Source organism: Centroberyx gerrardi, chromosome 19 (genome assembly GCF_048128805.1).
Source record: "Centroberyx gerrardi isolate f3 chromosome 19, fCenGer3.hap1.cur.20231027, whole genome shotgun sequence".
NCBI classification, from domain to species: domain Eukaryota; kingdom Metazoa; phylum Chordata; class Actinopteri; order Beryciformes; family Berycidae; genus Centroberyx; species Centroberyx gerrardi.
In genome coordinates, this window is record NC_136015.1 from 6,690,208 (window position 1) to 6,706,250 (window position 16,043).

General features: G+C 43.2%; 1 protein-coding gene across 1 annotated transcript; it reads left to right on the forward strand.

The window, feature by feature from the left end:
• The first annotated feature begins 3,552 nt into the window (after positions 1-3,552).
• kpna6 (karyopherin alpha 6 (importin alpha 7)) lies at positions 3,553-15,203 on the forward strand. Its single transcript, XM_071913349.2, has 14 exons — positions 3,553-3,667; positions 6,045-6,178; positions 6,298-6,390; positions 6,645-6,744; positions 6,847-6,941; positions 9,173-9,304; positions 9,440-9,528; positions 9,652-9,751; positions 10,289-10,452; positions 10,547-10,625; positions 11,111-11,236; positions 11,750-11,877; positions 13,251-13,435; positions 14,025-15,203. Exons 1-14 carry the CDS (start codon positions 3,664-3,666, stop codon positions 14,210-14,212), a joined length of 1,617 nt encoding a protein of 538 aa, XP_071769450.1. The 5' UTR covers positions 3,553-3,663; the 3' UTR covers positions 14,213-15,203.
• Positions 15,204-16,043: the final 840 nt, after the last annotated feature.

The window sequence follows — 16,043 nt, forward strand, 5'->3', positions numbered from 1 at the left end:
TTTCGCCGAATAGCATTTTTATTGATAGAAGAGAACATAGTGAAGGGATACCATTTAGGAGAGATAGTTCCTGTTTGGGAGACCGGATCTACTTTTATTTTTACATTTTAGTGAAACAAAGAATAGAAATGAAAAACGACGATGAACCCAGGACTGCTTTGCTGTCTTAAAAGCAGGATCTGTTGTTGAAAACCAACATGTTAAATGTCGGTTTTCAGGCTATATTCGTGGCCTCATTAAAATGAATGGGAAAAAAAAAAAAAAAAAAAAAAATCCGAATGCTACAAACTCGTCCAGCTGCATCTGATCTTGATGATTATATTCTGGTTTTCATGGCGGTCAACAGCCAAATAACCCCCATGTTAAAACTAAGTGGAATACTGCTTTAAGACACTTTGCTGCGTAACTTGTAATATACATATATAGAGAAAAAACCAAAACAGACATCCTCCCATACCGAAGCCCGGCCTTATCACAGGTAAATAAAAGCACTTTGAGGTAATAGGCCTTATTGAGCCGCTTCGATTGGGCTGAAATTGGCTTGTAAGGTTTAGAGAGTGCAAAGGAAGTCCTCCCAGGCCACGTGTTCATCAATTACAGTCTGTGTACAATAATTGTGCCATATTGATCTCTTTGCTTCATCTACTCCACTGGCGTCCCTAAGTGTTTTCTGATGCGAGTCTCTCCCCACCCCTCCCTCTCTCTCTCCCCCTCTCTATCCCTCTCTCTCTCTCTCTCTGGCATCAGGCACTGTTGCGTTACATGCTGCCTCCTCAGCCCACACTGAGACATCGCTGAGCCATTTCACAGCATAATCTGGCTTGGCTGCTGAACCACCCAGCAACCAAGAACTAATACACAAAGGCCAGGGTGCACAAGACCTATTTGCATACTGTATAGGCCAGATGGATCATCATTCGAGGAGTGAGATGTAAAGTGAGACGCCATGCAGCATCGTCGGACCTACTTTCCCGTCTCCTACTTTCAATCCACGGCTGCGTCTTTGTCTCTGGAAGTCTTTAAATCCTGCGAGGTGAAAATGATGCATTAGTATTCAAACAGTTCCCACATTTCTCCTGCTCTCTCTCTCTCACACACACACACACACACACACACACACACACACACAAGGAATGATCGAATGATCCACCAGAGCATTGTGAAATCACCTACTCAGCATCTCACTTATCTGGCCCCGCCACCTGCTAGATGTCAGAGAGAGAGAGCGGCAGAGACGGAGTGAGACAGAGAGAGAGAGAAGACAGTCATCAGTTAAAAAATAAGGGATGGACCAGTGTTGAATGGATTTTCAACACCATATTATGAAGACATATCTCCTCTCTTCCATTCACACCCCACACGTGCTGACACACTCCTCTCTCCACACACCACCCTCCCTATGGCGTTATCTCTCTCACCCTTTATTACTCTCACACAACGCATTCAGCACAGAGCCTGTAGATGTTCTCTCTCTCTCTCTCTCTCTCGCTCTCTCTCCCACGAGCAAGCCCGACCACATTCTCACATTTCAGCAAACTAGCCTTATTATCATATCGAGTGTAATTGAATTAGGGGGAAGGGGATTAGACCGAATATATCCGCGCAATCAAATCAGCACAATCGAAAAACCTAACTGCTTTTGACGCTTTCGTAATTGAGCGTTTACTCAGCCGATGTGCAAAATGTGCCCCTCGATGTTGTTAGCCTCCTTACGCGGTGCGTCGTGGTTGTTTTTTTGTTTTTTTGTTTTCGGTCAGAGCAGCCCCAGAAATGCGCGGAAGGAAAATGTTTGTTGTTGTGCTATCCACCCGCCGAGATCTGAGCCCGCGCTTGATGTTTCATCATGATAGGCTGTCGGGACCGCGATGCAAAACAGGGCGGAAATTTGAAAGTGCAGTCTGCATGCGTTGCAGAGGCATTTCTGTCAGCAGTCAAAACAGCTTTCTGTGCAGCAGACGCGTATTGTCTCAGATCTACAGATGTATACAGCTGTTTTGGCTGCTCCAAAGTCTAGTGTAAAGACAAAAGGTGGGAGTGCAGTGAACGTTTCTGATTTCTGCCGAGTCAGCTTTAATGAGCAATGGCCGCTAATTGAGTCAGCAGGAAAAGTTTTCACATTTGTTGATTTTTTTTACTGCACAACGCTTTGGAATTTTGTTAAGACGTGTTGCAGTTGGAAGCATGCACTATGTTTGCAGACTCCATTGGAAGCTGGTGGTGAGTGGAAGGCTACAGCAGGAGCGACCACGCCCTGTGTACTTCAGTCTGAGCCCTTCAGTTTAAACCCTCCATTAACCTCTGTCCCTGCGCCCGAGCTGCTCCCACGCCCCACTCTCCCACTCAGATTATATATGCCTTGCTTTGCTCTTATGATTCCATTACACAGGCAGTCTTTGCTCTGTGGCATTGACTAATGGATAGCCTTCACCTCTCTGCGAAGTATCGTGCACTGTATGATCTGCTTCAGCGGGTCTAGAAATGAGAAAGGTAAAGAACCCACAAAGCAGGGCCTGTGAAATCAGACTCGATGAGCCCCGGCTCCGGCCCCGAGGACTGGATCACAGTGCATTTGAATGCTGCCTCTGTAGCAGAACGGCCCCGTGTGTTTGTGCTTTTTGATCCTGGTGGGGAGCTGCCATCCAGCAAGCAGCGTCTTTTGATTCATCTTTGTGCCAGCACACCTGCTAAAGGCTGTGGACCTTAAGCCCTCCTGGCTTGGCTGAGTGAAGCTCAGTCTAAAGCCAATGGCTACTCTTGTGAGAGCCGGGATTTATGAACAATATTTGCTCTTGTCTGCAAAGAAATTGTAATTATGGGAAAGTATCTCACTTGTGCTACAGTTGACTTGACCTCCAAAAACCTTTCTAAGAGGGAGAAGAGCCAACCTGACAGTATTGCATGCCCCATTACTTCCATTTTATTTGTACAACATTGCCCCCTAAAGTTTTTTTTGGTGTATCTCTCCAGGCCCCTTCGGGGGCCCATGTCAGAGGACGATACTGCATCACAATATAGTGCAGTAATTTACCACTACCTGCTCCTAGCAAATTGACCGCGGATGCACCTCACCTGTATTACTCTGTCACATTCAATTTGAGAAAGGCACTGGGGAGCCTGGGCCACTAACATACAGCATCTCAAGACCAGAGGGAGAGAGTGCAGGACCAAGACACAGAGATAGGAGGGATGCCAGAGGCTGGACTGGAGATGCAAAATAGAGAGAGACAGACAGACAGCGACTTTGGAAGCAGCCTGTAACTGCAGCCTGTAACTAATGTAGACTGCTGCGTTCTCTTGCCCACCCCCAAGCCATTTGTATGGTATATTAGCATGTTATGAACCAGCGATATGGAGAGCTTCGATTTACCACCCACAACTGTATCAGTTTTAGGCTACATAAAAATCAATTTTGTCAAAAAAATGATGATTTCATTTGTGTGGTTGATACTGAATGTGGGCTAGTTAGGTAAAGGTGAGGACAGTAACGTTTAGTGAAACTAGTGCACCCTCTGGCGGCAGGAGGTTGCTGTTATATTTTTGACGTTTCCGTCTCCGGCAGACATATTGCTTTCGGGGGCAAATTCTGGAAAGCTAGAAGAGAGAAAGGATTTAAAATCGATTCATTTCTACACGACGTGAGGCACACCCATCGTATAAGACACAATGGGTAAGATATTGAATAACCCGAGAGTACAGATTTGCGTTCAAGTGGTAAATAATTTAACCCTATCCTAGGGAGTCATGGTTATCAAATCCTGTGTCCCTGTTGTTTAGCTAGCTAAGTTAACTAGCCCAGCTAGGTAATGTTGCTACGTAGCGCTAGCTGGCTAGCTAATTAGCTAACGTTAATTCATTTATTTCATCAAAATATCTAGTCTTATCCAAATGTGTCATCTAACATCAGATGTCATACAAATTGTATTAACATAATTTCAGACTAAAGAACTGTCAGGACAGTTTAATTAGCCAACTTAACGCAAGTTAACGTTCAACCACGTTAGCAATGCGCTAGCCTCGATATGTGCCGTTCTTTCTTGGAGAGTGGCGTCAACTCTATACACAAATCTGTCAAGTTAATGTCGCCTTGACCATCGGCAAAAGTACATACCTGGTATAACACGATTTCAGACCTTCTCTTAATTGATAGGGTCCACCTTTCAATTCGGCATCATCCAATACATGAAGCAGTAATTATTTTAAATAAAAAACAACTCTTTGAATTGGTTCGCCTGTTATTCCCTCAAACTCCTCTTAGTAAAACACAGTGTTGATGGCGTTAGCGAGCATTGTGATCATTTCCAAAAATGTTGATTTAGTGAAATAAAATGCTGTTTGGTGAATTACTTACATGCCGAATTCAAGTGCCTCTCACCGACTCAGAAAATACTTTAAGTCGTCTTCTACCTTTACCCATAATCAGGCGCAACATCTAGTTGTCAGATTTCTTTAATGGAGTTTGGCACATCTGGGCTAGCAACGCGCATGCAGCTGCTAGTGCTAACGTTAGCCAACGTTAGCTAGCTCAGCTGAAGTCAGCCCCCGGTAGTTTGGATGGTAATTAACTTATTTGAATGCTTCTTTTCTTATTTGAATGTTTTGGCAACAGTTCAGTGAACTAACCGAATGTGAAATGGAAGAATTTAGGCAGGCAGCTAACGTAAGCAATGAGCAATATCATTAGCATATCTGACAGCGCACTCATAAGCCAGCGTGGGCGTTTGTTGACATGTGACACGAATGTGCTCCATGCTTGCTAGACTTTAGTCACAGGTTATGATTTAGAATAACGTTGCTGCTCAGTTATAGGGCTCCCAAGACGAAATTAATGAACGAGGACCAGTGACAGTCTTCAATATCCGGTCTTGTTCCACAGCCAGGGTCTTGACAAGTTCCTCAAATTAATTGTAAATGTCAGATGGAAATGATTACACCCAGAAATCGCGCTGTACTACATACTTCACAAATCATTGTCTTTTAGTGGTGCAGTAGGAACTCCCCTCCCTTCCTTCCAGGCTCCATTAGTTTTTAGTACCAGACAGGTGTCCTTGACTTGAGCCACCTTTGGTGTTTGACTTGCCACAAAAAGCTGGCCGCTGTGCCTCACTTAATCAGACCACACTAATTTCCTCCAACATTCTGCTCTCCCACATCTTGAACCTCTTTGCTGTAGGTAGAGGCCCCTCTGAAATGACAGCGTAGGCATGTGCTCTCAGCAGGACTATTTCTGCGGTACACAGCCCCAGCACTGAGGCCAAACAGCAGTCAGTCCAGACTCCAGTTCACACACAACAGAGAGTACAGCAAACAGGGCACATAAGAGAGATCATCCAGCCGCAACCTGTGTTTGTGCGCCGCGCACGCCTGTGGCTTTACCATCTGGACGCATTACACACATGCATAGGCTTTTTATGAGAGTGGTCATACTGATGCCCTCAAACCATAATATGACCTTAATTTGCACCACTTGTTCTAATATTTAACCTCACAAACCCCTGCTGTTAGGTTGGGATGCTTTTGGCATTGAGGGTTGGCACCGTTCTGGCTGGTGGCAGGTTTCAGTGTGTTGTCCCCACCTCTCTCTTTCTCCCCCTCCGTTGCCCTGGGTGACTCAGGGATCTGCCCAATGCCCTGTTCTGGTGGCATGACTGCACAAATGCTGAGAATGGGCAGTTTGTCCTGTGTGGGCTCCGATTTATGCTCACTCTGCGATTTGACTCCACTGAATAAATACGTTTGTTCTGCCCGCCAGCTGACTGGTTGAAGAATAGCTTAGCACTGTGTGTGTGTGTGTGTGTGAGAGAGTGTGTATTTTTAGGCTATGCTGTCCAGCTCAGTTTCTATGAGCTTGTTTATACAAGGCTTATGTATATATAGACCTATGAACCCGCTGTTTCATCATCGTGACCTATTATTAGTTTGAGATGTCAAGAGAAACAAACACGCACACTTTCTCTCTCAATCGTCCACTCACTCCCTCGTCCAAATACACACCTCAAGTGCAAGTGTCTGTACCCTGATGTTTGTCTGTACCCGTGCCCCCATAGAGCCGTCAGCCAGTCCGGCCAAGGATAACTACAGGATGAACCGCTACAAGAACAAAGCCCTGAACCCAGAAGAGATGAGGCGCAGGAGAGAGGAGGAGGGCATCCAGCTCAGGAAACAGAAGCGAGAACAACAGGTATTAGACTGAACCGACCCATCCCATTTGCTCTATCCTCTATCCTCCTCTTACAGCTTACCGTTGTTAATGTGTGTGTATCATTGAATAGTCTGAGTCGACTGTCTCTATAATCACAGCTCTTCAAGAGGAGAAACGTGGACATTCTCAATGAAGAGGCAGCCATGTTTGAGAGTCCGCTGGTGGACTCGTATCTCACCTCCCCTGTAACAGTGAGTCTCCATTCTCCGGATACCATTCACACAACAAATGGACGCATGCAACAGAAAGGTTCACCAAAGCAAATCAGGGGCAAATGTCTAGCACACAGATGTGTTAAGAGATGGCACACACAGATAAACACACAAAGAGAATAGTTTCCTTCGTATGGCATTTCAGTTTTGGGTGTCAGCCCGTGGGCTGGGAATGCTGGAATCTGTACTGGGTGGCTCCAGTGTTTTGATTGCTTGTGGTTGCGTTGTTTCAGGAAGGAGTCATCACCAGGGACATGGTGGAGATGCTTTTCTCAGAGGACCCAGAGCTCCAGCTCACCACAACACAAAAGTTCAGAAAATTACTTTCCAAAGGTATGTTTTTATTCACTCTTTCTGTATACACATAAGTAATGTGTGGTTGTGAGGCCACTTCAACAAAAACAAAAATATCTTACCTTTTCTTTTGTCTTTTAGAGCCCAACCCACCAATTGATGAAGTTATAAACACGCCTGGGGTAGTGGAGAGGTTTGTTGAGTTCCTGAAGAAGAGCGTCAACTGCACATTACAGGTCAGATCACTAAAACACTTCCATCTGCTCTGCTTACACAGTTCTGATCTGCTTCCACGCATCTGACCTGTACACCTGGTCCAAAATTACCACCTGTCAAGCGCCAAATGCTGGTAAAATTTATCTTTTCATGAATAAATCAATAAGGGTCACCCACCACCACTGACAGGTGTCCTTTGGGACCATATGATATGCATTTCTCTGTAATATATAGTCTTTGGTCTTTGCCTGTTCTCAAATGTTGTCCCTGCTGGCCACCGCACACTCTGTCTGACAGTGAGCCAATCAATCAAAGTAAACCAATGGCTCTGTATCAAACAGGCTCTTCCCTGGTTGCCTGTTTCACTGCTCTACACAAAGCAGTAACATCTAAATGTCTTTTTCTCTGCTGCATTGACAGTTAAAGGATGACGGTACCCACTTTCAGTCTCTCTCCAGCTGCCCCACTATTTTGAAAAATGCGATGAAATGGGCGTGGAGTGGCTGTCAAATCTATCTTGTTATGTAGAGTCTAAAGTAAGACACTACGAAACATCCAGTGACGTTCACCTGCTTTTGATTTTTAACCCCAGAAAAAACAGAATTGTCAGTTTAGCGCCTAAACATTGTCAGTTCAACATATGCACTTATATATGGAGGTAATGCCTTCAACTTCCTACAAAATATATTCTAAGATTAATTTATCCTCAAGTATTTTCTTTCGGCCAATATTTTATGTAGGAATTTGTGTGAGCTAACAGTTTTCATTGTGGGTTTGGCAAAATAACTTTTTGTTGTTGTCTGCATCTCACCACTTATTCTGCCTAGTTGAATGCTCAGATTTTCCACTCTGAATGATGGAATGTCGCCGGTATAGGACAGCCTGCCAAACATTAAGGCACTGAAAATCTGCCAGGCACTGAAATGGGAAATATCTAGATGAATAATAGCATGAATAACAATAGGTAACGCAGCATTTTCCACAAGAGACGTTATGTCTAGATAGCTAACAGGCATCTCCTTTGTAATTAATATTTTTAATTTGGGATATTCTCCTCAATGTGATCACTGTATTGATGGTAGGATGCTTGTAGTTATGCATCAGACAGACTTATCTATCTCCATACATGGTTTTAGCGCTCTGCCAGTGCAGGAGCTTTGCACTTGGTCCATCTCCAATTAGACAGTCGTCTCCCTGTGTGAAAACAAAAATGAAACTTATGATCCTACAGAATGCTCCAAACTTCTCACATGTTTTTAACGTTGTGTGATGGACAGTAATTTGCCACTTTATTGTTGCCAGAGATATGCAAAGTTGCCCAACACTCAGATATTAGATGAACATGAGTGCAATGCCACTTATTGACGTTGCTTCTACCTGCCAGTTTGATCTCACACGGCACTGACAGTTGTCAAGGACGATTAATTAATCAATAACCCCTGACAGTGGCATATTGAAATTAAATCACAGTTAAAGTAAACACGCGTTGTCTGCAGCTTTTTGTTAAGTTGTTCCATACTGTGTTCCAGTTCAGTGGTAAATTATTTGTAACTCTGGTCCGCTGAGATTGAGGGTCTCATCTACCTACTACAGTTTACTCCCTGTTCATCTACAGTATTTAATACCTATTGAGTGGCTTCTTATATACCAGTGCTCAACACCACAGCTCTTAGAAAGAAACCATACAGTTTTTGACATGAACACAGTAAAATACTCAATAATTAAGATGTGTATTTTGAATGTCAAGGTGTCAGTGCATGAATAGACGCCCAAAATAAAGTTTTCTCTTTGGCTTTTTTTTTCTCATTTCTTCATTACTCTATACATGGTACCTCCATCTTTAAATTTTACAAGGTGATAGCTATTAATGCATATCTGCACACTCTGCATGTTGCATGTGCATTTTCTACTTCCATTTGTAAATCTGATAATGTGAATAGCTTACAATGCATCTTTGCATGCCTGGACACATCTCTGTATTTGTTATTCCATCCACACACCTGATTGTGAATAGCTCACTATGCACATTTGCACATCCACTTCAGCCTGTGAATCTTTACCAGTTGTTGTAAATATTTGGATTAAACTCAGACCTTTCTGTTTGCCTTTTTCTTTCCTATATCCGGTTCTCTGCTGCTGGGATGATCCTGAAGTTTTATCTAATCTAATTAAACATATAAAGCCCTTAACTACGGTGGTTTTAAATGGTCACCATGTTTTTCTCACACGTTCCCACTTTGTCCTCCCGCAGTTTGAAGCAGCCTGGGCACTGACCAACATAGCGTCGGGCACGTCCATGCAGACAAAGACGGTGATCGAAGCTGGAGCCGTGCCGATCTTCATTGAACTCCTTAACTCTGACTTTGAGGATGTCCAGGAACAGGTAATACAACAGTTAGAATGGCGTAACGAGTTGTGTTCATCTCGGGCGTTCTCTCTAATAGCTTGCCTTGCACTATTCGATACTTTCGTGCCCCAAAGGTTAATTAAGTTCTGTATCTTTCTGTCTTTTCTGCAGGCTGTGTGGGCCTTGGGTAATATTGCCGGGGATAGTGCTGTGTGCAGGGACTATGTGCTGAACTGCAACATCCTTCCACCACTATTAATGTAAGTCCACTCTCCTCGCCTGTTTAGAGGTATCACTTATTCAGGCCTCTAGCTGTTCAGTTTATAAAACATTTCTGACTAATGTAATTTCATCTCATGCGCTGAGCCTCGCTCTTGTTTCAGGCTTCTGACCAAATCCACTAGACTGACCATGACTAGGAATGCGGTGTGGGCTCTGTCTAACCTCTGTAGAGGAAAAAACCCTCCACCTGTCTTTGAAAAGGTACAGTTTAACCTCATGATGTCAACACCAAAAGATTGCTCTCATTTGACAAAGAACAGATTTTGGAATCATTTTTAAGCACTGATGTCAAACCACAAAACATCTATAACTCTCTCTAAATATCCGTATAAGTCTACATGTTGTATCTTAGCATACCACCCCATCACCACTACTGTGTTGGTTTCTTAAAGATGTTCTGCATGCAGACATTTTGCTAGAGATCTGTAGTCTGAGTGCCAGTTTTCTAGTCTAGGGAGCTGATTTAAACTGGACATGAATTTATTCAGTAGGCATAACAAAATTGATGTCAGCATGTGTGACTGGACTGGAATAGTAGTTTGGAATGATTCTTCATCTAAGGTTATCATGCATATTGTTGAAAATCCTCCTGTTTTAATCTTCAGTGCCCATGAGGAAGCTAGATTTGTTCTTAAGCCCAGCCTCATCTTCTTCACGTGGGGTTTGTGTATGATTCAAAGGGGTGTTGTTCTTGTAGAGTTGATGCTGTTTACATGTGTTGTGTCTGTGTTTGTCTAGGTGTCGCCCTGTCTGCCAGTACTATCCAGGCTTTTATTTAGCAGTGACCCAGACTTGCTGGCAGACGCCTGCTGGGCCCTGTCCTACCTCTCAGACGGCCCCAATGACAAGATCCAGGCCGTCATCGACTCTGGCGTCTGCAGGCGCCTCGTAGAACTACTCATGTGAGTCCACATTGTACTCTCAGTTTGTCGTCTCTGTTATAGTAAGCTTGGCCTGTAAGGTATTCATGTCTCCAATGAACCCTCCTTTCTGCAGGCACACTGACTATAAGGTGGCCTCGCCTGCCTTGAGAGCTGTAGGAAACATTGTCACTGGAGATGACATCCAAACACAGGTGAGAGTGTATTAGACAGAGGTGTGTTTACATGATCGTCAAACCTTTTTTCGTCCCAGACAGCAGGGGCATCGTGCCCATCGATCATGGGTAGACGCATGCCTGCCCAAAAAACAAAAAAGGTCAAAACAGTAATAATACAAACAAGCAAACAATACTGTGGCGGTGCGCCACAGATCGCCCTGTGTAAGGGAAACACTGGTTAGGGTGAGTGAATGAGTAACACAAGAACACATAATTAGCATTATAATATCTAATATAATTGGCATGAAAATATCTAAATAAACACATTTACCCTATTGTAAGGTGGGCGATTACACAATTGTGCCTACCCTAAATTTTTCCTTGCATGGCGCCCCTGTCAGAGAGGTTACATGACTGCTGGAGTTGCACATTGAAATGGCTGCAATATCTTGTTTGCTCACTCTAGAACCTTATATAAATGGCATTATAAGGCTTTTACCCCCCTGTGTTGCTGTGTATAGGTGGTGTTGAACTGCTCAGCCCTGCCCTGCCTGCTGCACCTCCTCAGCAGTGCTAAGGAGTCCATCCGCAAAGAGGCGTGCTGGACTATCTCCAACATCACAGCAGGAAACAGAGCGCAGATACAGGTGACACACAAACACACACACACATAGCTGAAATGCAGTCTGTATTTAATTTAGATTACATGAAACCTTATTATTATTATTATTATTATTATTATTATTATTATTATTATCCCCGTAGGGAAATAAGGTCGTTGCAGCAAAGGAAATAGGATACAACAGATGAAATAGAATCTGAATAAGATTTGATTTGATTTAGTTAATTCATCTACTGAGGGGGAAATTGTTAACATATTAAGTAAACAACGTAGGAATGGAAAACCATGAAAAATCTGAATTTACTGCAAATTTGTAGGGTGTGCAAAATAGCAGCAGTAGGAAGAAAATGTTTGATATGAAAATATGTGACAAATGAGAATATACTGTATATAGTATGAAAATAAATTAAAATATAGATGTATGCAATATATGTGTAAGTGACGACAAAATATGAGACTGATAAAAAGTGAATTTCCGACAGCTGTAACCCTGCTTTCTTTGGTTTGTTAATCTGTTGTTTTTTCTCTCGCCTCCCAGACGGTGATTGACGCCAACATCTTCCCGGTGCTGATTGACATCCTGCAGAAAGCCGAGTTCAGGACCAGGAAAGAGGCGGCCTGGGCCATCACCAACGCCACCTCCGGGGGAACGCCAGAACAGATCAGGTCAGACTGAAACTCGCAATACTTCATGCCCTCCGCTAATGACGAGATTGGGTCGGACAAGATCGCCTCTCCTCTGTTTGTTTCATTGGCTAGTTAATCATGTCAAATGTCACATCATTCAGGTCAACTAACTGAACTAGTCAGGTGAAGTTGTCACAAGGTCAGGCTTTCCCTGATCAGTTATTGACTATAGGAAGTATGAATTTTAATGGTATATCATTTACTAAATGGAAGACAAGACTTCAAAGGCCCCATGGAGAAATTGCATCATTGCAGCAGCAAATTTAATAGAATACAGCAAAGAATAGAGCATAAGTCAGTTATATGAACATGTGCAACTGACGATTTCAATTTCACTGGAACATGTTAATCATAATGTATTAATGAAAAGTATGAGGAAGAAGGTATGGATTACAACATTAAGAGAGCATGCAAAATAACAGCAGTAGAACTTACTGAGACAGAATATGGACGATATGAGAATGTATCAAAAATAGGCATGTAACTATGAAATACATGGAAAAAGTATAAAATAATCGATGCATATGCAATTTATAACAAATGACAAGGATATGAAAATATGAAGAAAAGGATATGTGAAAATGCTACTTTGGATATGTGCATTGCTAGCTGTCCCCTTATGAAAAACTTTGGATGGAGGAACCATATGTACAGAAAAATGACATTGTGCAAAGCGCATGTGTATTATTGTCTGTACTCTGTATCACCATCAATATCATAACATTTATATGGAAGGAGGTAGCATATGTCCAGAAAATGTCATATGTGCCAACTCAAATACAGAGAATGTACAGAAATATGTACAAACCAGGAACAATGCAAGCAAACGTCATATAGATTAGTCTAGGGAAAAACCATCCAGGAAGAGTAAAACAACTGTAAGTGTATCGTTTTGTATGCTAAATCAATATCTATCAACTATCAATGAACAGATTTGGTTTAATTTAAATGTTTAAGATTGGGGGTGGGGAGGGTATTGACATTTTTCCTCTTCGTCATATATTTTTATGAGGCCGGACGTCCTGGCTTAGCATACTTGCATTCTAAAAATTCCCTCATGGTCACAGAGAGACTAGATGGGAGCTATACTTGGCATGTGAATGTGTGTGTTAGCTCACTGGGAAATACTTATCCAGATTGAATTACGGTGGAACGTCACAAGATACTTATGACTAAATACATTCCAGATGACTGGATTCTGTTCCCCCTCTTGAAATGCCTGTGCTATACTGTGTTGTGTGTGTGTGTGTGTGTGTGTGTGTGTGTGTGTGTGTGTGTGTGTGTGTGTGTGTGTGTGTGTGTGTGTGTGTGTGTGTGTGTGTGTGTGTGTGTGTGTGTGTGTGTGTGTGTAGGTATCTGGTGAACCTGGGCTGTATCAAGCCCCTGTGTGACCTGCTGACAGTGATGGACTCTAAGATCGTGCAGGTAGCTCTGAACGGCCTGGAGAACATCCTGAGGCTGGGAGAGCAGGAGGCCAAGCAGGAGAACAACGGCACCGGAGTCAATCCCTACTGCAGCCTCATCGAGGAGGCCTACGGTACATGCAATACACACACACACACACACACACACACACACACACACACACAACAAACACATAACTCTATGGGAATGTCTTCACTGATGTTTATCAAGGGTTCGACCGGTTTTTGAAGGCTGATACCAATGTAGTATTGGTGATTCTATGCAGTAAATATGTAACACACTACATTATATTAGGGATTGGATGATATATTGAATTTCAATATATCTCAATACAACAATGTGACAATACGTATTGTAGGGCAGAAAAATGAATCTGAATGAATGTGATATTAGCTCCATTTTATTCTGCTGTGGTAATCACAAATGAGAACGCTTGACCATCACAATTTCACAAGCTCTCCATCCAAATTATATTATTTGCATTATGTAATGACATTTATTTATTCCATTGTATCATGGTTGTATCGAATTGTGAAACCCATATCGCGTATCGAATCGTGATATAAGCATATTGTGCCATCCCTTCATTATATCCACCATGTTGGAAATAGACAACATTGACTGTTCTATATCTGGTTTTTAATAAAAGGCCAATTTTCTGGCTGATATATTGGTGTAACACTTATTCATTCCCCACCCAGGCCTGGACAAGATTGAGTTCCTCCAGAGCCACGACAACCAGGAGATCTACCAGAAGGCCTTCGACCTGATCGAGCACTACTTCGGGGTGGAGGAGGAGGACGCCAGCCTGGCCCCGCAGGTGGACCAGGCCAACCAGCAGTTCCTGTTCCCCCAGCAGGAGGCTCCCATGGAGGGCTTCCAGCTATAACTTGGCACCCACGCCCCTCCTCCTCCTCCTCCAAAATACACCATTTACCATTTACCTCTCCATCTCACGGAGGGCCCCCAGATACCCGAGTCGTACCTCCATGCCCTCTTCCCCGTTACTGATCTACCACTATTCCATGGCTGAATACCCCCCACCCCCACCCCCTCGCCCTCCCTTCCTCCCAACCAGTGGTCTGGCTTGTTTCTAGCAGTGCAGACTCATCAGTCACCCGGCCGAGCGGAGAGCGGCGCACAAACTCCATTACGGTTATTAGAGGAAATAATCACCTCAGAGCCCAAAGTGTGAGTCGGCCCTGGCTTAAAACGCGCATAAAGACATCTTCCTGCCGTTTGATACCCACGAGATTTCTTTCTTTGGCAGGGGCGATGGTTTCTCGGTTAATACCTTTATATCTATTTTCACTTTGGATTTTCTTCTATTTTTTTTTTTTCCAATATGGGACATTCCTGTTTTGAGGATTTACCCATGCAAGCCCATGCAAAGTCCGTGGGTCAGGGTGCATGAGGTGAAACATGCCCAGCTCATGATGTCAGTCTGACTTAGTGCAATTATGAAAAAACAAAAAAAAAAATTCAACTTATCATATTTTGCCCTTTTTTGTTTTACGCTTAGTTATTTCCCTAACCCTTATTTATCTGCTCCTTTTTTTAGTGTTTGTTCTGAAGATTTTTTTTTTCCCATTTTTTCTGGAGAGCACTTGGTTTGCTACCAAGAGGCTCCATGATCTCTAGACTTAGGGCTGGTCTCTGCTAATCTCTTCATAATAAAAAGAAACCATCTGCATCCAGGATCCAGAGGCTACACTATCCCATGGTGGAGTTTCTATCAGACACATGGAAGTCCACCAAAAGTCAAGGGCTTTCTGAAGCCCTGAGTCTGATGCCCGAGCTAAGAGGTGTGAATTTATTTATTTTCCATCTAGCAACGGGTTTTTTTTTTTTTTGCCTCTTGTTTTTGAAGACTGGGTCAAATTGTGGGTTTTGGGGTGGGTGGGGGTGGGAGGAAGCGTACAGATTCAAGAAAACATGAATTGTCTGGGCTTAGGCTCTGAATGGGATATTGGAAAGGGAATTGGGTTATTGAAAGATATATAAAAATGAAATTATGCAGGTTTCGAGGGTGGTATAGTTAGAGATCTAATGTTCGTCGTGTGCTGTGTTATTAATAACAATACATTTGAATTATGAAGTGATCTAACTATTAAATGAGGCATAGCTGGGGGGTCGGAGGGGGAGAGAGCCAGCAGCAGCAAACCAAACTTATTTTTATATTCAAACGCATACCGACAAATAGTGGCTTATGTAGATTTGGCTTTCAAGGGATTGCAACGATTCAAAGCGGGGCAGATCGTCTCTCGAGGTTCATGCGTGTCATGGAAATGTCACGAGACAAGACCCAAAATGTATATTTTTGATTTTTTCTTATTCCATTGAAGCCCGGTGTAAATAGGTTGCTGCTGGTTAGCTAGGCCCCGCGCTCCCCCCCCCCCCCAGTGTATGCGGTAGGGTTTTTGCATGGTGTTTTATGACCCTACCTACAGTCACAGAGTATCCCTGGCCAAACACAGACAGTTGGCACAGAGAGATGGAGAACAGTGTGAAGAAACGCCATAATACATTGCTATACACTGCTAAATGTTCCTTGCTGCAGCAGGAGGAAGGAACTGGGCCATGACTAGTTGGTTTGGTATTGAACAGTGACAGTGTAGTGACGGTGGTGGTGTCTTGTATAGCGGTAGAGTTGATATCTAACCTTTGGCATTCTGTATCACTGTATTGTGAGGAATGGGAATGACAACCGATAATGATGT

Bases quoted from the DNA above. Each gene is read 5' to 3' on its own strand.
- kpna6 (XM_071913349.2), top strand. The intron at 6,942-9,172 runs GTCAGATCACTA...GTCCTCCCGCAG, and splicing joins GCGTCAACTGCACATTACAG to TTTGAAGCAGCCTGGGCACT. The intron at 9,529-9,651 runs GTAAGTCCACTC...CTCTTGTTTCAG, and splicing joins ATCCTTCCACCACTATTAAT to GCTTCTGACCAAATCCACTA.